At 44.7% G+C, this 21,064-nt stretch overlaps 1 protein-coding gene across 2 annotated transcripts in view; it reads right to left on the bottom strand.

Annotated features, from left to right (window-relative positions):
- TENM2 (teneurin transmembrane protein 2) overlaps positions 1–21,064 on the bottom strand; it is a 1,208,790-nt gene that overhangs the window by 194,274 nt on the left and 993,452 nt on the right. For both annotated transcript variants that reach the window (XM_023591746.3, XM_058281907.2), the window contains one exon: positions 7,774–7,896. In XM_023591746.3, coding sequence (XP_023447514.1) covers positions 7,774–7,896 — 123 coding nt within the window. The remainder of the gene's footprint in view (positions 1–7,773; positions 7,897–21,064) is intronic.

Raw genomic sequence — 21,064 nt, 5'->3', positions numbered from 1 at the left:
CCCCATGCACAAGGACTGCACCCCGTAAGGAGAGACGCCCTGTGCGAAAAAAGCACAGCCTGCCCAGGAGAGGCGCTGCACACACAGAGAGCTGATGCAGCAAGATGACACAACAAAACGAGACACAGATTTCTGGTGCTGCTGACAAGAATGCAAGTGGACACAGAAGAACACATAGTGAATGGACACAGAGAGCAGACGATGGGGGGTGGGGGATGGGGAAGGGGAGAGAAATAAATAAAAAATAAATCTTTAAAATATAAAATAAAATAAAATGAGCATGTGTACCTTCTGTAGTTTTAAAAACAAGAAGAAAGAAGTTTTGTAAAAAATGTACCAATTGCTCACTGCCCCAAAAGAGATGAGAAAAAGAAAAAGAAGCATTTGTAAATTGCTGCAGCCAGCAAGGGGAAGTCCATCTCTGTGACCTTGATGTCTCAACCAAGGTCAAAGAGGGCTCTGAGTCCCAGGAACAAGGACTTGAACCCGGGCCCCACCCAACCATGCCAGCTGTTCTAGGAACACCAACATGGCCAGGCTAGTTCCAACAGGCGGCCAGTTTTAGAGACCAGCATCAAGGAAACAAAGCAATGACAGTTCAGTCTTTACTTGCAGGGTAGGGATCCTCATGTTGGAGAAGTTCTGAGGCCTCGAGGGAGGAGGCCAGGTGGTGCAATGGAGCTGTCAGCCCTGTGTTTGAATCTCAGCTCTGATGACTACCTGCTGTGTGCCTTTGGGTCATGTTAGACCTTCTCTGAGTGTGTACACTCATCTTTAGAGTGGGGTGCTGCTGAGGATTCAGCAGAGGGACACATGTAACTCCTCACTTGTAGGTGGTTCTGCCTCTTTCTAATATTGTCTGTTGCTGTGTCGCTTAAAAACAGCCCTAAGTATGGATCGCAGATTCGGAGGGTGAGTTTGTGATGGTCTAACACAAAAGGCTGCCTAGTGTGTGCAAAATGAACTAAAGGGGACCAAGGGGTGGGTGGGCATTGATGAAAGACAGAACAGCTGAAAGGAATACACAGGGAGGGGTCAGCTGGGGTGTCTGCCGACAGAAAGGGACATGGATTAAGGTGCTACGGTCAGAGAAGACAAAGTCATAAGATCATTCACTCCAAACTGCAGGCTTTGATCTGTGTTCCAGTTGCTTCTTCTGTATAGCCTGCCTCAGTGAAGAGCAGGTGGATTTTATTGAACGATGATTATTAATGAATGTGCCAGGCAATATTAGGTGGGTTATTCAATCACACCCTCACGCAACAAATATTTACCGAGCATCTTCTGTAGTGCTAGGGAGGCTTTGGTCAACACCCAAATTGGAGTGTGTGCTGCATTGCTCTGCAGTTCAGGGTCCCTGGAATTTGGGTGGGCTTGAGTTGGGGATAGCAGGCGAGCCATTAGGTCGCATTCTGTAATTATTCTATGGAAGGCTGATCACCTCCCTTGGATTCTAGACAATGACTGAACATGGTCTCAGGCAAGCAGGATAGCATCCAGCCCACATCTCCACATCAAACTCTCCTAACTGCTCTCTGACTTGCACAGTGAGCATAAAAAGATGATGAACACTCTGCCCTAAGAAGCAGATAGTTTTGGCTAGTTCATCTCTAGCTTAGAGATGAGATTTCTGGGTTTTTAGAGGCAACACTCTAATGATCAATTTTACAAGGTAGTCCAACTCTGAAATTCCATGGAAGATTGCTCCTGAAAATGTGAAGATATTGCCTATTTCAGAAACATGGACCTAAAATTTCAACCAGTTAAATAAGACTGATGTTGAGCAAAACGACAGCCTTCCATAGCCATATTAAGAGCTAATCATTTCAGAAAATGTTGCCATAACTCATTTATGGAAACAGTGAAACTATTCCCCAAACAAGTGATAAAGGAAATGGACTCATAGTCACACCATGGAAATGAAATCTCATATTAATATTTGCTAAACGTAACCGAACTCCGGAGGCACCTCGGCATAAATCTGCCTTGCAGATTATTCTGCCTCACATATTTTTATCTATCGCAAATAAAGTTGAATTCTGAATATTGCTTCAGTCATTACACCTCGTTTCCACTTATTTGGGAATCAGGACAACCATCTGAGGGTTCTGTTTAACCAAGAGATAAGTGAAAAGATTCTCCTAAGGACCTTAAATTCACTGCCCAGGAATATAGCTCGTTCAAGTCATCAGAAGCCCGTCAGCTTTCACCCTCCTGCTAGTTGGCTCTTCTTCTGGAATAGATTTCCATTCTGAAAACCACTGCTCCTGTGATGATATGTACAACATTACACAGCAAAAGTGATTTTTATAAAATCCTCCATCTCTTGGGGTTTACGTCTTCTGAAATCTCAATTTGTGGCCTCAGGTAAAAATGGTCAAGCCTTTGCCACTAAGAGTGTTAAATATTTACACTTCTGACAGTTCAGGTGAAACTACGATTTATTGAGTTATTACTATTTGCCATGTAATCTCCTTATGCTCTAATCATTTTTCCCATTTTTCAGATGAGAGGACTGAGATAAACAGAGGTAAAGTGACTTGCTTAAGGTCACACTATGGTGGAGCTGGGATTGAAAGTCACATATGACTGACTCTGAAACCCATGTTTCTAATCAATCTGCCAACTGCATTTCAGACCCCGTGCTACCTCGTTTGAGCCTACGCAGGTTTCAGTCCTGAAGTTTCGGTGAAGGATTTTACCTGTGCAAGTCAAGCCATGATGATATCATGTACAACTGCAACGATGCAACCTAGGGCAAGGTTGGGGGTGGCAAGCAGAAGCTAAAATTCGGCCAGTGTGGTGCACTTGAAAGGTCTCCTACTCTAGCAATGGTAGAAAACCATGGCCTCCAAAAGGAGGGGTGCTGTTGAGTCAGTACAAGGCAGTTGGCATATTTGGATGTAGATGCGCAGCCTTTTCACATATTGTGATGTTTGGCTCAAATTTGACGACCCCTTGCCCTTCTGGGAACTTCACTGACTTTGGAAAAGCCCCATGTAGGGAAGTGATAATTCTGAAACCCTGGGCTGTGTTCATTGAGAGGTTGCCGAGAGCCAGAGGAAGAATTACTAACCTCCCTGCTAATCTGGCTCCTAGTACCATGCATTAAGCCAACTAGTAAAAATCATTATGAAGTTTTTGCTGAAAGGGCAAGTGTAGAAAAACATGTTTCTAAACAGAATAACAGTCTTTGCCATTTTTTCCCAACTTGCATACCATCTGGAAATTCTGATTTTTTTTTTTTTTCCAAAGGGTAGGAAAGAAATGTGCTCCAGGCACAAATAAATGTTTACAGCTGAGTTATAAACCGAGAATGGTGGGGCTTAAAACAGACAGGCTGGCAGTGATGGTGCTCAAGCTGCACTGAGACGAATAATGCTGTGGGGAGCATGCCAGCTGGTTATGAGCACTGGGCCTTTTGCATGGAAGTCCTGCTTGCACTGACCTCATCAAGCAAATGTTTGGGAAGAAAGCCTCATCTGGGGTTTGTCTGAATTCTTCCAAGGTAAAGGGAAAAGATGAAGAGGTATTATTGTGTATCTTGACATTCCGAAGACAAGTCTTTACTTTTGGAAAACACGGCACCTAATAAAAAGTGGCAGCCCGCGGAGACTTGTGAAATGGACCAACCGAGAGTTGGAACGATGACGTCGGTGACAACAACAACTAATATTCATGGGCTGCTGGCTAAGCACCTGACAGCACACACAGTGTTTGACAAGGATTGTCTCATTGATCTAGACTGTAAGTTTATGAGGCGGTACCACTTTCCAGATAAGGGATCTGAGAGAAAAAATGACCTGCTTAAGATCACACAGTGCTAAGCGAAGGAGCTGGGATTTGAATCCAGCCGGACTGACTTGAGAGTCATATATTATAGAGATTCTATCAATGCAGTTATCAAAAACATATTATAACCAGTGCTTGGTCAAGAAGGAAAAACAGATGCCCTGGGAGTTTGGTCTCCTCTCCCTAATCCCTGATAATTTGTGTCACTAGGAAAATAGAAGTGGGTTTGGGGAAGATATGGTATGGTCAACAAACTTCTCCTGTAAAATATCAGATAGTAAATATTCCAGGCTTTGCCTGCCATTGAGTCTCTCTCACGACTACTCAACTTGGCCACTGTAGTGGGAATGCTGCCCCAGGCAATGTGAAAAAGAATGAGCATTGCTGTGTTCCAATAAAACTTTATTTACAAAAACAGGCAGGTGGCCAGATTTGGCCCATGGGCTGTAGTGTGCTGTCCTCTCATACAGAAGGCACCAGGAATTAGGTTTTAAGAACGATCCATGAAATTTTACTTGGGAGTTTAATCTTTCTTAAAATCAGCGGACAAATTGGGTACATAGTATGTGTCCTTTAAAAGCTTTTGTATATTTTGCCCTCTGGGCTCAGCCAATCAAACTGGATCCCCTTATGTTATCTGACCAGGTCAGAATCTTGTATTGCGTCTTTGTTCTCAAGGTTTATCTAATCCCAGATCTATAGAGAAGGGCTCCATGCTGTTGTAATGAAGATTTATGAGTTCATTCCCTTGAACGTAGAAATACACGCAAGATGGCGAGTCATTCTGGCGGTAGGTGTGCTCCCTTTTCTTGATGTGAAATCCAGAAACCACCACATTAAGGTTTAATTGAAAGAGAGGATTAAAAATAAACCATGAACAACAACAAATGGAAAAGGGAAAGGACAAAACCCAAAGAACATACTCTCTCAACCAATTAATCAAGTGCTTTGTTTCTACTAACATATCAGAGTGTGTAGCTGGCCTGTCTATTAGACTCGTTTCCCAACCTGAGGAATGTAAACACTCTTAAAGGCCAGGTAATGAAATCTCTATTGATGTGCCATCTTAGATGGGACTCACATGCCAGTGTTTTGCTTACATTTTAATTTGCTCCTGCAGGGTACTTACCCAGTAATTGCTTAATAAGATTAACCTCTTTGGCAATGTGTGGTGTATCTTGATTAAAACATTATCGGAGTGTAGGATTATCGTATGCCACACACACACATACACACACACACAATGGAGGGGGTGTTATTTAATTAACTTATTGCCAATATATCTTGATTGCCTCTTTGAAACACTGAAAAAGTAGTCGATTGGAATTGATTCAGGTTATCTAAATGTATAGAATTGGGGAGGGGGGAGGATGGGGGTCACAGGGTAATGAAATTCAAACCTAAGCTTACTTTCTGGAAAAGACTTAGTGGTGTGTGTGTGAGGAAGCTAAAACCTTTCAAGTCGCTTTAGAACCCAAACGTTAAAATGACTTAAGAAGAGATGTGATAATCTGCAGTAATCGAAAGACTACTCTTTCGGTATTCAGAAAGGACGTTTAGTTGCGACTTTAAGCAATTTTAAGTTCTCACATTTTTCCTTAAGTATTCTATTGACAAAATTAACTGGGAAATGATTTGGCAAACGTTTTGTCCATCTCATAACTCATTTGGAAAATATCTGAATTGGTGCTGTTACACGTCTTACACAACATTTTCAAAAGTGTGCGCATCTGTGGGAAAAATTTAAGTCTTTCCAAAGACTTAACAGAAAGTTAATTTGTTAATTTAGATACATCGTATTCTTGGTTAAGACTTGTTTTCTGAGAGGAGTTTCCTTCTTGCTTTCTGCCCATGCCAGTTTGGGTTGCCAAAAGGGGGTGAAAGTTGACAAGGCAGTTTAATCACAATTGGGAGGGTTGGCTGAGCTTAATTTACAAAAAGACCAGGGCATAGCAGTGATTCCCATCTGTGGAACACACTATCTGAAAAGCATGTGTAGGGGAGTGGATGTAGCTTAGTGGTTGAGCGCCTGCTTCCCATGTCCGAAGTCCTGGGTTCAATCCCCAGGACTTCCTCAAAAAAAATGTATACACATATAAAAGATATGCAGGTGCCTCAATGACAGAATATGCCTTTTCACTTTCAAATGTGTATTCTGCATCCTTCTGAAAGGATGGGATGCTGACGTAGATTAAGGGACGTCTATGGGTAAAACATAACACAGACCCCTAAGGCATGTTTTCTCAACCTCGATAGGGTTGATGCTTTGGGTCCAGCTCATTCTTCATGGTGATGGGGGTGGGAGGGGTATCCTGTGAATTGAGGATATTTAGGGGCATCCCTGGACCTACCTACTAGATGCCAGTAGCACTCCTTCCAATTATGACAACCAAAATATCTCCAGACATTGTCAAATATCCCCTGGGGGAAAAAATCACCCCCAGCTGAGAACCACTGCCACAAAGGGCCTGAAGGAGTAGATGGAGTCAAGTACCGGCTCCAGGCTTTTTGGTCAGTGAAGATAAAAATAGCGTTTTCAATTTTTAGGTCTAGTTTTACTTACCTTATAATAGAAAACATAATTTCATCTTCAGATAAAACTTTTTCATGCTTACTTAAAGGTAATTTAGTGTTATGATTATGACAGATGAGCTGAGCAATTCTTAGAAGACCAGATAAAACGACAAAAAATCATACTGGAAGCATTTAGGACAGCTCTGGAGAGAACAATTTAAGCAACATTAGCATCTCATGATGACTAATGTACGATTTTAAGGGCAGATGAATTCTAGAATCTTCTCTGAGCAACTTTACAAACAGGAGACAGTGGGATGGAGTAGAGGCTTCTTTCCACTTAGGTGGAAAACTCCGCTGTCCTGGCCAAAGACGCACAGAGCACAGATCTGTGTCCATATTTATAACTGCCTACGTGTATGATTTGGGTTAAGTTTCTAAAATATTCTGGGCCTTAGTTTTGGGGAGGTAATTGTCCTGCCTTTAGAGTTGTTGGTGTTACACAAGCTTGGCGCACAATTGCTACCCAGTAAATGTTCTTTCCTTTCCCTTCTTGGAAATACGCCTGTGAGATATTTTAAGAAACATGGGGTGAAATGGCTATTTATGCGAAGAGGTGGAGAGGAGAATTTTCTGATTGGAGAAAACCTGCAAGGCAATCTCTTCTGTTTGTGATTTCCATCTTGAGTTAAGCTACACCCCACCATGTGCCCGCCAGAGAACCGTGCCATTGGTTGCTGTTGTCTTTTAATTGCTCCGTGTCCCCACCTCCCCACGGTACTGTTTTCTCTCCTCCTTCTTAGCACCTTGTTAGCACCTATTTTTTTTTTCCTGCAAGAATACAGTTGCCTGATTGCTTCAATAAACATTTCTATTGTCCCCTTCACTATTCTGAGAAGAGAGGCTTTGTTCCCGAGTTGTCAAAACTCCTTTCTATTCTCCCCCCAAAAGCGGAACAGCACCGAGTCTTTCTCTTTCAGGCAGTGCCAGGCGGCGCTTCCTCCCCGGGGAGGCTGCATGTCTCCTCGCGGGAGAGGGATCTAGTCTCGTGGCATGTGCTGCCTGCTGCTTTCCGCCTTCTGATTCGACAGGACTTTCTCCTGCTGCTGCTGCTGCTGCCGCTCCAGCTGCTGCTGTCGCTGCCGCGGCTGCTGCTCCCGCCCGGGCCTTGGGAGGCTTTCGAGTAGCTCCAGATCGTGCCCGTCACTGTAGATAGTACAGGTATGCACATTGCCCTGAGCAGGCACCTGCCAGCTCCCGACGGCTCCAGCTACACACAGCGAACGGACAGGGACAGCAGGCCGCTTTAACAGGGCCACGGAGGCAAGGCAATGTGGCTTTTCTCCCCCTTTCTTTTCCTTTTTTTGCATACCTTCCAAGATAGGGATTAGAAAAATTGTAACCAGCTGGTAAGAGCTCTGAATTTTCCTGTGACCTCAAGAGGGCAAGCAGCAGCTGTAACCTCACCTTTGCCTCCAGATGGCATTGTTGCCACATCATCGTTTCCTGGTAAGCCGGTCCTTATCCCATTGTTAAAGGTGTGTCCATCTGCCGGCTGGAGTTGCCAATTGAGTCCGAGCAGATGCATTGCTGCAGGAGAGACAAAGTAATGAAAATATGAATAGATAATTCAGCAATGCAAATGTCAAGGGGGAGGGCCAGGTGCCTTTTCCAAGTGATTGCTTTTTAAGGAAGCTGCAGTTCGAAAATGGCTTGCCCGGGGCCCTCGGGATTCACTGAATACAGAAAGCGTGTTGCTCTGAGCTGTGAGGACTCCTCTTCCACAGCCTCACAGGGAAAAGGATCCCCCACGGCGGGCAGGGGAGGGAGGAGAAAACACAGCCCAGACCTTGCGCCGCCATGGGGGGAAATGCACCTTGGCCATAACCCCCGCGTAGGAGACTGGTCCATCACATCCTTCCTTTCCCACTCTCTGGGCCCAGTTCTATTTAGAGTGGTAGTCCAGGGCCAAGGACGGTTTCCCCCAAACTATTCACAATGTAAATCCCTTCCACAGTAAGAGTTCCCAAATGGAACCAGCCTGCTGATCCAACCAACCTACCCTGAAGCACCAGTGCAGCCAGCAGAATCTACAGTTGTACTAGCCCATTCCAAAGCCCATCTTCTCAACTATTTCGAACATTAGAAATATTTTCCCTTCCCACCCCTATTTATAAGTTAACACCTCTCAGCACGGCGGGGTAATATGGGATCCTTTCCTGAAAATACTACTTGTCCTCTCTTGCTCTTATTCTCTCATACACACATGCACAGGTTTCCAGAGCACAGAGTAAGACAGAGTTCTGAGGACTGCTTTTTCTCTGCTAAGGAGATAAATATGTCGACAGGGCTCATATTTCACTTCCACGTACTCCTCAACCTCCAGGCACAAACTTCCTTCTCGTTCCGTTCCCCTCAAGGATAGGTTTGGCCCTCTCCCCCCAAATATGCAGCTCAATCCTCTCCCATCTCTGAGGGCGAAAGGTGGGTTGTTTTTACTGAATGGAATAAAGGTGGATCTCAGATACATGTATTCTTTCCAAGTCCTTGTCTAAGAAATTGCTGCATTTGCAAATAAACACAGAGTTAATTCTCTTGAATATTTCCCATCTGACAATAAAGGTGTCCCGCATCTCAACTGGACGCAGGTCGACGCTGTTGCTACGTTTCCAGCACCGCAGGAGAGACAGGGCTGTTGACAGAGAAAGGTTCCGAGTTTGATGTGGGGATGGGAGAAACAATTAACCACAGGAAACGCAATTAACAATGCTTAGGAAATTGTTCACACAGCAATTAATTCTGCATGCCTACCACCACTTAAAGTCAGGCTGCATTCTATTAAGGTTAAAAACCTATCTCCAAACAAGGAAGCTCAGACTGATGGCCGCAGATTAAGGTGACTAGGGGCCCTGCCTGAGAATGTCTGACTTTTTTTTTCTTACCCACTTCCCAGTCTCAGAACCACATTACTTGGAAGGGTGAGCTCCACTGTTGCAAGTATTTGAAATGATAAATACTAATAAGAATAAGACATTCACTGTACACTTTACATTAAGGTAATACCTAATTTTCTCCTGCAGTTTATCCATTATATGTAGGTTACTTCCTTGAAGAGACCAAATTCTATTGCCTCAAATAATGACATATTTTCACTGCACAGAGGTCAAGAAATGAGAACTAACCATGGCTGCTTAAGATAACGATAGCTTCTGATTTGTAATTACCAGGTGAAGAGGGCCAAGAGATGAGCTATTTTTGAATGATTTTTAAAAATTGATACTACTGGGCTATCGGGGCTTGTCTTGAGCCAGCTGCTTCTGCAGCAGAGATGCGGTTCTTTCAGGGAGGGTCTCTCTGTAGGTAAATGTAGGCAGGTCTTCCAGGTGCAGCTGGGGCCCAGGCCTAACAAAACTCTTGCATCAATAGAAGGAAGCGGTGGGTGCATCAGGCAAAGATGACAACCTCCCTTGTGCCTCATCAGTATATTCTTGGCAAGGATGATTTTCTCTTGCAGTACTCAATCGTGTCATTCCAAGGCACAGATCGTACTGCAATCGTCAGCTTTGGAAAAAAGCAAGCAAACAATACCCTAATCTTACAGAACATAAAGAGGGCAGTCATGAAACTATTCTCTCTTTTCTTAGGAAACCTTCCTTCCTGACTTCCCAATCCCCAGCCCTTTTTGTCTGGGGTTCCATAGAATCTTTTCATAAACAACAACAAAAATTGCTCTGCATCAAGAAAACCACAGCTGAGGTGAAAAGGGTTAGGGTCAGAATATGCAAGTTACTTCTCACACAACTCCCAGAAGTGAAAAGAAAAATAAGAACGTGAAATGGAGATGGGAAAAGGGGAAAAGCCAAATCTGCTGAGCACAAGATCTGTCCTCCCTGCAGAAGCGACGCAACAGAAATGAAACTCAAGTTTGGACATATTTTCTGTTGTTGGATTCAACGTTAAGTAAATAAGTGAGAATTATATCAGGGGTGTAACCACCTTCTCTTGTTTTTTGGGGGAGGTGTCTGAAATAGACTTTTGTTTGCACTTTTTTTTCTTCATCAGCCATCCCTTCTCTCTTACTTGAGTAAGAAAATGAGAGTATCTTTCTGGCCTGTGGGGATGGACTTAAATGTCCTTAGGAAAAAGACCCAGGGGAGCTATGAAGTAAATGAGTTTCCTGACTAATGAGAACCATGTTTCTTATTCTGCTACCGATTCGCATTATGGCTTGGGCTGAGAAATCAGTCTCTCAATCAACCCCTCCTTTTACCTTTTGTAAAGGTTTCCCTTTACAGGTAGAATGATGGCTCCTTTTGGGCCAGAGAGAAGCTTTACTTCTAAAACCCTAGAATATCTAGCAGAATGTCATGAATAAAGAAGGCACTTGGTAAATGTTTGTTACAATTGATAATGATATGTGGGAGCAGATTTGGGGAAGTGGACTGTAGGACACTATAATCCTACAGATAAAAAATATGGAATACAGAGGTGTAAAGGATGGACTAAAGTAATGCTGGCAGAAATATGGACTAGTCCACAAAGAGATGGTGATTTTGATTATTAATATCATCAATGCCTGCTGCCAATTATTGAACGCCTTCTATGGCCATGTGCTGTGGCACTGTAGTAGATGTTCTGCAGACATTATCTTATCAAGACCTACTGTTTACATTTGAGGTGGGTACCATTATAATCCTCTATCATGGGTGAGGAGATCTGACTGTTTCACCACAGGGGGAGATCGCAGTGGGAAGTGGTTATCTGTTTCATATTTCATAGTGATCTGTTTACAACTTCTCTGAGCAAGTGAGACTCAGTGAAACTTGTGTCTGTCTCAAAACTCATGTTGATGAAGGACCGTCCACCATATTCAGCACCCCATCCTGAAAGAGAGTTTTATTTTGTCACCCTCTGGAATTCAGGCATGGCCAGCATATACTTTGTCATATCTTTTTTCCCTCTGCCACAAAGCCTGGGTCTTGAGTGAAGATAACATGTGCCTGAGCTATGGCTGACCAGTGATGGAATGTAGAATGAGTGAGAAATACACCATTACTGTTGGAACCATTACTGTTGGAGAGTCTGGGGTTCTTTGTTCCAGCAGCATATCTGAGACAGCCTTGCTGGATACCCTCACTTAAAGGGAAAAGGCTTAAAATGGACATGTTCTTTTTATACAACAGATTTCTGTGTATTCCTGCACATTATATTGGGACAGGAACCTTTCTAAAACCCAACCAGGAGGAGCTAGCACATATTAACTCTTTAAACATTTGTGTCATAGTATCTCCAATTTAGATCCACTATCAGCGCTAGATATGGAAAGCTGAGAAGCCTCAAATTAGCCAGTTACTGCTTCTTCAGCTCAAGACTTTGGGTAGACACTGGCCTCATCAACTTACATCTTACCTAACAAGAGATTCCTCTGCCCCCCAACTAATACTCCAGAGGCTGATCCCAAAAGGTCTGGATCTCAGGGTCAGAAGTGAAATGAGTTTGGGAGGCTCTCTCCCTAACATTACTCAGTCCTACCGACAGCTCAAATGCACAATTTATCATGACTTGACAGCCTCCGCTCCGGAGAGACCCTCAGTTGGAACACTGGGGCTCCATGGGTCAGCAAGGCTGGGATGGGGACGGGCTGGGAGTGGAAGCTTGTGTAATCCAGGTGGCTGCTGGGAAATCAGCTACGAAAAACACAATAGGCGGCCAATGTCTGAATGTATCCACCTGGTTAATTGGAGAAAACTTTCATAGAATCCTGCAAATGCATCAAGGCAGGATGGACAGACCACACACAGATACCGGGTTTCAGCAGAATGGTAAATGAACCGAGCTGGAGTTAGGGTGCTATTTTTCTTATTGAAGTTATGGTGAGCTTTTTTTTTTTTCTTTTAATGCCAGATGGGCTCTAAAGGAAATGCTCAGAGGAAGCCAAAACAAGAGAAAGGGAGTGGGGTGGGCTGCTGGTAACAGAATTCTCCAGCAAGGACAGGGAGAGGATATGCCTTGAAAGGGGGCAGCTTGGAATGGGGGTTGTCTGAAATAGTAATTAGGGTATGTGTGGGCCCTGCTGCGTGCCACTTAGAACCTTCCATGTTCATTGGCCAGCAGAGATCAGCCTGACAAGAGAGTCAATCAATATGTCAGGAACACTTCCCAGAGAGCTGCTCAGCTCCTGCTTGTCAAAGAGGGCAAACATGGAGGCCACGGATGCTCTGTGTTTGCTGAGCAGGCCCCCAGGAGCAGGGGGTATCTTTAAAGATCAGGCTTGTCGATACATAACCCGAGGAAGAGATTGGGCTTTCCCTTTGAAAATGAAAGACTTCAGCCCAAGGAGATCTTAGGGAGTGGGAGGAGGGAGGCGAGCCTGCTGGGTCTCGTGGCTCGGCATGTGGTCAGATTCAAAAGGGCCTTAGAGATGACGGAAAAGCTTCTTCATAGACCAGCCAGGATGATGGGTAGAGTCAGGGCCGGGTCTCCCTGTGCCCGCATGGGTTAATTAATTCAACAATGGCTGGGCTCCCGCGGGAAATGCAGCCAATTCCAAAAGTGCCACTGCTGTGGGGAGGGCAGAGTGGTCAAACGGTCAGGGATAAATGCATGGGCTAACCTTGGGCTTGCCTGCCAGGGTATCTCTGCAAATGGGTGAAAATTAACATATGCGAATGAGCCCACTCAATGACGATGGTGAGAGTTGGCATTTATTTTTACAGCGTGCCACGTATCGTAGTATTACTTGAACTGCATCATTTATTCGTTATTTATCATTCTACCAATATTTATTGAGCACCCACTCTGGGCTATGTTTGTCCTAGGCACCAGGAATAAAACAGTTAGCAACACAAAATCCTTGCTCGCATGGAACTTACATTTTAGCAGGAGACGTGGAAACTAAATACATAAGTGGAAGGCAGAGTTTAGTGTGACGGAGTTCCAGGAGGATAGGAGATGGGAGATTGAAAGTGGTGTTTTGTTTTGTTTAATGCAGAGTGGACAGGAATGCCTCTGTGAAAGTTAACGTTTGAGCCAAGACCTCCAGGAAGTGAGAAAACAACCCATGCTGACATCTGGGCAAAAGCATTCCACGTTGGAGTGGTGTTAGCAGGAAGGGGGCGCAGAGGGTGATGGGGTGGCGGCGTGGTGGGGAGGGGGTGCCGTTGCAGGGACTTTGCCTTCTGTGTTGGGTGAGAAGAGGTGCCAGAGGAGGATTTTGAAGAGGACGAAAGCTCATTCATTTCCCTTCTCATCCTATGGGGTGGTAATGTAACCTGGGTGTTATAGAAAAGGAAGGTGAGGCTCAGGGAGGATTTGCCCAAGATCACACAGCTAGTCAACAGGAAATCTGGGACTCAGACCCAGACAGGTGTACACACCTGCAGAGCCCCAAGCTTTCTAACCAAGGTGCTCTCCTGCTAGCGACTCACTTCACCTGGAGAACGGGGGCCCTCAGAGCTTCCTAAGTAAACCACAGCTTCGCCTAGACGAAACAAGGCAGGTCGACTACTACTTACTAATTACCTGCTAAAACTGTGCAGGCTCACTCGTGAATGGATACCTCCCTTTGTACGCAGCTGTTGGCCTCTGGTGTATATGTCCTTGGTCAGCAACCAGCTGGCTATTTAACTTAGAAGAACAGCCACTGTAAATACAAAATCTCTTTGGCCACTTCAGTTTACACTCAGGCTGGCTAACTATCAAGATGTTTGGTGACTTTTTCCTCGGCCAGTTTTCTTATTTTCCTTTGGGAATGCAGTGCTACCTTATCTTGAAGAGAAGGTGGGCTGCTGCAATGTATCAATGGTATCCTTTTTAGGACTGCTGTCAGGGCCAAAATTACCTTCTGCCTAAAATAAGGGTTGCAAACAAGACCACCACGAGTAACATTCTCAGAAATGCTTTAAGTCTTAAAGGAGTTTAAAAAATTAAAATCTCAGAAGAGTAAAAAAAAAAAAAAAATCCCTTTCAAACCACCTTGATGAAATGACTTCTCTTATTTTCCCAGTCTGTATTGCAATAAACTGAATGGAATGAATTTTCAAAGCATTGCCTGGAAGTGACGCCCACAAATCCCTTTACTAGTAATGGGATTTGTGCACCGCTCTCCCAAGAAGCCTCTAAAACTTACTTCCCTCTGTCCAGCTCCCATCTCGCAGCTTCCAAAATGGTTGCAAAGCTTAGGGCGCAGGAATTACACACAAGAGGAAGGATGAGTCGTCGCCATGATGCCAGGAGCCCGGCAGGACCACTTGAAAGGAGCAGGGCTCTGGAGACACGCGCCCACTTTTGCAGGCACCCTCTTACCTTCCAGCCATGGTCCTATGGTGGTCCTCAGCAGGGATTTTGGCAGCTGCCTTCCAAATTCTCGTCCCTTGCAAGAGCAGCGAGGATCCCCCCGCCCCCGTGTCCGCCAGGCTGCCACGAGAACAAGGTGACAGCTGCGTGAGGCAGCTTTGGGACCAGGGAGCAGAGTGTTCTGGAGACAGGAGGAATGCACACGGAGGACCCGGGCATTCATCTATTCTCATGACAGGCTCAGGATGGTGCAGCGAGTGGGAAGTGCTAGGAGATTAATCAGTGCTTGGAGGACACGCACGGGCTCCTGGCAGCTTTGGGAGGCACGGGGGCCCCCGACCCTGGGCCATCCCTACCCGTCTCCCCTCAAACCCACTGCGGTGGTGGCGGTCGGCACAGGGTGAGTGGCGGTGGGTGTACCGAGGCGACCTCTAACAAGGCCTTCTCGCTCTCGGCGTCACCGGGCGGGTCAATAGGCAGGACAGACGCGCGTGCGCCCATGGCCCTGTGCGGAGTCTGCAGGAAGGCAGAGGACGGCGATTATGGCCCGGCATCCCAATGTCCCCAGAACAGACTCATCCTCATGCAGATAAACACACCTGGAGCCATTAGCCACTGGGGCTATCGCTGCCAGCCCACACAACCCCATTCCTGCTGCTGTTTTTTCTGGGAAAGAAAGAAAACAAAATAAAGGCCTTTCTTCCTCCAAGAAAAGATCCATGTGATCAAAATACCTTTAGAGAATGATAATATCAGTGGGTTTTATTCTGGGTCTGGGATTTTAAGAGCTTTTGTGATAACAAAACACACACAGACACCGAGACGCCTCCCCTCCCCCCCTTCTCCGAGCTTGTCATTCAGTGTTGACAACCCAAACGATATTTGCCTTTCTTTCAAGAACAGCAACCAACAGCCCTGTTAAAGAGGAGGCAGAGCCGCGAGTCCACCAACTACAAAGGGAAGGTGAAGGCGGCTGCACATGGCGTGCAGCCCCTGGAATCCTAGGAAGCAGACATTATGAATGTTTTAGAGGATAAGATGTCATATCGATCGGCAGATGTGCAATGTGTGCAGGAACAAAGAGGGAGAACTCTCCCGTGGAAAATAGCCTTCTGCCAGGAGGAGCGGTGAGGGGGTCAGCAGGGAGGCGTCATTAGGGCACTGGCCATAGCCTGTACCCAGGGCAGTGACAGCACTCGGCCGGCCGCAGCGGAGAGAGAGGGAAGGTCCAGACTAATTTCCCTTCCTGAGTCCGGGAAGCCCCAAGAAACTGCTCTCAATGACTCTGGAGCGCACAGCCAGGCAGCCTGAAACCGGGCAGGAAAGGCTGGGTAGGAGGGGTGAGGGAATATGGCAAAGGAGAAACTCTCTCCCTATTCCAGGACCCAGGGATAGACCAGACACATTCCCGTGAGGGTTCAAATCCCTGTCCTGCCCCTCGTAAACCCTCTCCTTAGTTACAATAAGAGCTAATGTTGTCTTAAAACACTGACTCAGTGTCAGACACTGTTGTCCTAAGCACTGGATATGCATTCCCCATTTATTCCTTACAATAAACCAAGAGTGGGTACTGTTTTTATTGCCACTTTAAAGATGAGGGGATGGAGGCAGAGAGGTGTTGGGAAGTTTGCCCAAACTGGCAGGGCTGGTAGGCGGGGCAGCTGGTACTGGAAGCAGGCAGCTGCTTCCAGTCACGATGCTGCACCGCCCTGCTCTGTAATTCCCTATCTCTGGAGTGAGGGATGATCATATCGACCTCACTGGGTTGCTGTAGGTGTGAAGGAGGTGGGGAACAGGGAGCACTCCAGTAATGCAGCTCATGCACCCCTGCTGGATCTTGAGTCATTTTGCCATTACAATAAAGGTGACTAACAGTTATTGAGCCCTCATGTATGCCAAGCAGTGGGCTAAGCACTTGCCGCCAGTTTTAGGAGGTGTGTATATTATTTTCCCATGTTGCAGATGAAGATATTGAGACACGGAGAGCTGAAGCAACATGATTGAGGCCACACAGCTGGTAAGTAGTAGTGGTGGGATTTGAACCTGAGCTGTGTGACATCCAAGGCCTGCGTCTTGAGAACCACACCTTTCTGTCTCACAGGAGGACGCAGGTCAGCTCAACTCCAAGAGGAATGAAGAGGTGGGTGTGTGTGTTCATCTAGATATTCTTCCTCCATTTGCCTGCATCTCCCTGCAGAGAAATCTTGGAGATCGCCTTATTAGCATCCCATCAGCCCCAGCTAGCATGGGTCTGCGAGTCGTTTGGTGTAAAGCTTGCTGGATGGATGGTGTCCTTCGCACTACTTGGGGAAATGACTTCCTCATGGTCATGGCAACCAGAGACTGAGCCAACATTTGAAGCTTGGTCTCTTGACTCTTTGTCTAGTGCTCTTCCTACTGTGTTATTCCATGTCTGTGAAGAATGACAGAAGAATTTTAAAGCAGGTGTGGAATGCGATGCCTTATGGAATAGAAAATGAAGGGACTTGCAGGGGAGTCCTCTCCCCTCACTCATTTAAGATATTTTTATGACTACTGCTTACAAGGTTGGGAATGAACAAAAATAACCTGTTAATAAATTAGTCAATAAAAGGCACATCATGGCTCTTTTTGATCCTATTGTCACTACATTGAGTTTCTATAACAAGTTATTTCTACTGATGCTTATTCACAAATAGAATCTAAAATCACCATTTCAGAAAATATCTACCTGGTCTGATGACACCATGGTCGATATAGACGGGTTCCTCCTGCATGTGAACTTGGTGATTTTTCAGGAATGAGAAATGAGTTGAAGAAGCAAGGATATTGAGCAAATCCTGTATGTAATTCTTTTTTCAATTTGGTCATTTGTTCAGCAGAGCCAAATTAGGCACATGGGGAGGCTGTCAGTGTCCTTTTAAATTTTTAATTTTGACATGGTTAGCTGAAGTTTTTTTTTTTTAGCTCGGAAATACAAAATCTTGGATTAACAAATTAAGCTTGATATTTCTCTTGAAAGGTTTTTAGTTAAGTGGATTTCACAGGGTTATCCTGAAACATTTAAAAAGTGATTCTGATGGAAAGAAAATCAGTTTTTTTTTTTTTTTAAAGAGTTCTATCTTCTTGGGCCAGGTCACAGTGCACGGAATGAGAATCCTGGAAATGTGGTAGTCCTCTTAGCCCTCTACTATAAAATTCAATGAAACTATATCAATATGGTCAATGTCTTAGTAGGAGAACGCTAACTGGGAAAAACCACAACTATAATTTCTTTATGGAATGTAAGCCGCCTGTACCCATGAATGGAGCATTTTCATCCACAATTAGAAAAATGACACAGTTTGACTTATTTAGAGCTTGTGACAAGTTACTTCACAGAGCTTCCTTCAGGGATTGTGTGTGACACTCAAGTCGTATACGTTGCTTTCATGTTAAAGTTACATGCAGCAATGCTGTAGACTGATGTGGTCTTTTTGTTTGCACAGAGCATTGCAGTGCTAGCAGAAAGACATGTATTAATATATGGTTCCCAATAACGACTCCTGCCCACAGCCTTTACTCTCTACTTCCCATCATAACTCCACCGAAGCTTCTAATCCAGGTTAGCCCAATTCACCAGCAGTGGGGGTTGCTCTCTCCTCCAGCCTAAGGGTGGAAAGAATACTCTTCAATCAGCCTGTTTGGAGCTAAAGACGGATGAGCATAATAAAGTCCCCCAACTTGTTTTCATTTTGTAGCTCTTTTAGGCTAACATTTCTAAATTTGCCCCCTACTAACTGTTTCATCGGATTTCATTTAATCTTGACAAGACATTCCTAAGGTAGGTATTTTATTATCCCTATTTTACATTCTGATGTGATAGTGGCTTCTACCACTTGCCCAAGGTCTCGGGTTGCCAGCTTGCTTTTTAAAATTTGCTACATCTGGCAACCCTACCAAGATTCCATCGTTAGGACTCAAGCTCAGAGACCCCCCCTCTGTTCTCCTGCAGCCCCAGGAACAGCCTCCTAAACAGGGCCCTCGGGTCCTTGAAGCTTTGCTCCCAGATGGATTGGAAAGAACTGTCTAAAGGCAGCGAGGCTAGGTCTCTCTCTCTGAAATGTCCACGCCCATCTTTCTGTACCCTGAATGTGCTTTGCATTCTGCTTCTGGACCACAACTGTCAAATAGAAATAAAATATGAGCCACATATGTAACTTAAATTTTTCTAGGAAACATATGAAATAAGTAAAAAGAAATTTAGTAACATGTTTATTCAATCCACTATTTTAAAGATATCTCTTCAACATGTTATCAGTATACAAATCACTCATGAGATTTTAATTTTTTTTTCATGAAGGCTTCAAAATCTTGTTTGAATTTTATGTGTCCAGGATATCTCAATTCAGATGTCAGATTTTCAGTGGTCAAAGTGAAATGTGGTCCTATTGAAACGACAAATGTGGGCTTAACAGGAAAAAAAATGGTATTGCTTTCGTCTAAAATTTAACTGAATTAAAATTAAAAATTCAGTTCTTCAGTTGCACTAACCATGTTTCAAGTGCTTAGTCACCACATGCGGCTGTTGGTTATTGGACACAGCAGTTCTAGAACTTTGTGGCTTAAGGGGTTCTTCTAGGCCTATGTCCTCTTCTGTGATTTCAGGATATTTTGCACCAAGATCTCACACAGCATTTATGGCTTTGCATGGTAATGAACTTATTCACTGACCATCTCCTTTATCCATGTTTAAAACCTGAGCACCTTCAAGGCAGAAAGTCTTTTCTTCCCTCTTTGAGAAATGCCCTAGAAAAGAGCATAAGGTTTGGAACATAGTAGCACTCAAGAAATATTTGTTGAATGAAAAAATAGTTTGGAAACTTGTCTTAAAAAACCATTTATTGAGCACTTCCAGTGTGCCAGACAAAGAATAATAATAATAGTAACATACAATATCTGTGAATTTGTACTTGTGCCAGGTTCTCAAATGCTCCCTGCTTTGAAGTCAAGGTTCTCATTTCATCATCGAAAGATCACTTTTGAGGTAGGAACTATCCCCACTTTACAGATGAGAAAACTGAGGCTTAGAGAGATTAAATAATCTGCCCAGTTTCACACAGCTACTAAGTGCTGAGGCCCAGAAGCAAACCACAGATATATCTTGAACACCTTGCCAGTCTTTCTCTGACCTCAGTTACCATAGACCGTTCTCATGACTTTTACTGAACCTGAGCTCCCCTTGTGTGATTATTTCTTTAACTACATTTAAAAATCAACCCCCTCTTTTTAAACTTTAATAAATTCAGCATTATCCCACAATAATAATTGCAGAATGAAAAGCTTGATGTATTAATTATGAAGTTTCGCAATACATTAAAATAAATATGTAACTATTGAAATCATTACATATTTCACAGAGTCATAGTGTGTGCGGTGAGTGATCGGCCTACTCTGCTTGGGGTAACCTTACCCCTGCTTTTCCCACAGATCCACCATTGTTTCTGGTTTTTGCCTTGCTTTCTGGAACAGGAGTCTAAGGGGGAAAACACAAAAAGCAAAACGGCAGCAGTAGAAGAACAGCCTGGAAGAGGGGCTCTCTCTGCCTGTCGTTTCTCGTTATTCTCGGCTGCGAAAGGGCAAAATACGAGCCAACCACCATTCCTAAGGCCCTACCTGCTGCCCCCTCCTGGAGGGTCCTTCTTCCCCTCCTCAGGGCCAGAGGACAAGGATGACGACAGGGAGACTGCTTCTGTGGGGTCAGTCCCACCTGCTGAGGTCTTGCCAGCCTTGCCTCCGGGCCACGGCAGGAGACTCTGACCTGTTAGAATCCCAGGGCCCTGATGCCCACACCCAGCCCTGCAAGTTCTGCATAGCCCAGACCACTACAACCGTGTTCCTGGGCACCCCAGTTTCTGATGAACTCAATCAAGACACCAGCAATCACTGAGCACCTACTGTATATACCAGATGCTGCCAACTTTCAGTACATGCTTCAATAAGAATAACGGCCAACATTAATATAGTGCTTACTGAGTGCCAGACACTGCGCCAAGCATTTTAAGGTTTAGGACCATATGAAATTGCCATTTTTTGGTAGGTAAAATACGATGGAATATCAGCACTTTTCTTTTGATTCGACCTCCTAGACTAATCTGCTAATCCAATAGGTTTAGAGGCAGGTACTTTTTTATACCCCATTTGTAGCTGAAGAAGCTGTGGGAGAGAGAGATTAAGCAACACAGCTGAGGTCCGTCAGCTAGCAGTGGTAGAGCTGGGCCCTGATGCAGGGATTCTGACTCTGTGCTCTGCCTCTACAGTAAAAGTGTCAGAAAAAAGGAAGTCTTCTTTTGCCAAAAGGCCAGGCTCTATATTATGCTTCGTGGATAGAATATATTTTCATGGGAAACACTGGGACTGGGTGGTTGTGGTTAGAGCAGCTTTGGAATCAAGCAGACCTGGCTTTAAATCCAGGTCCTGTCCCTTAGCAGCTGTGAGGCTCTGG

This window comes from Dasypus novemcinctus, chromosome 2, assembly GCF_030445035.2.
Source record: "Dasypus novemcinctus isolate mDasNov1 chromosome 2, mDasNov1.1.hap2, whole genome shotgun sequence".
Classification (NCBI taxonomy): domain Eukaryota; kingdom Metazoa; phylum Chordata; class Mammalia; order Cingulata; family Dasypodidae; genus Dasypus; species Dasypus novemcinctus.
The sequence above is the reverse complement of the archived record's forward strand: the minus strand, read 5'-3'. Positions and strand labels throughout refer to the sequence as shown.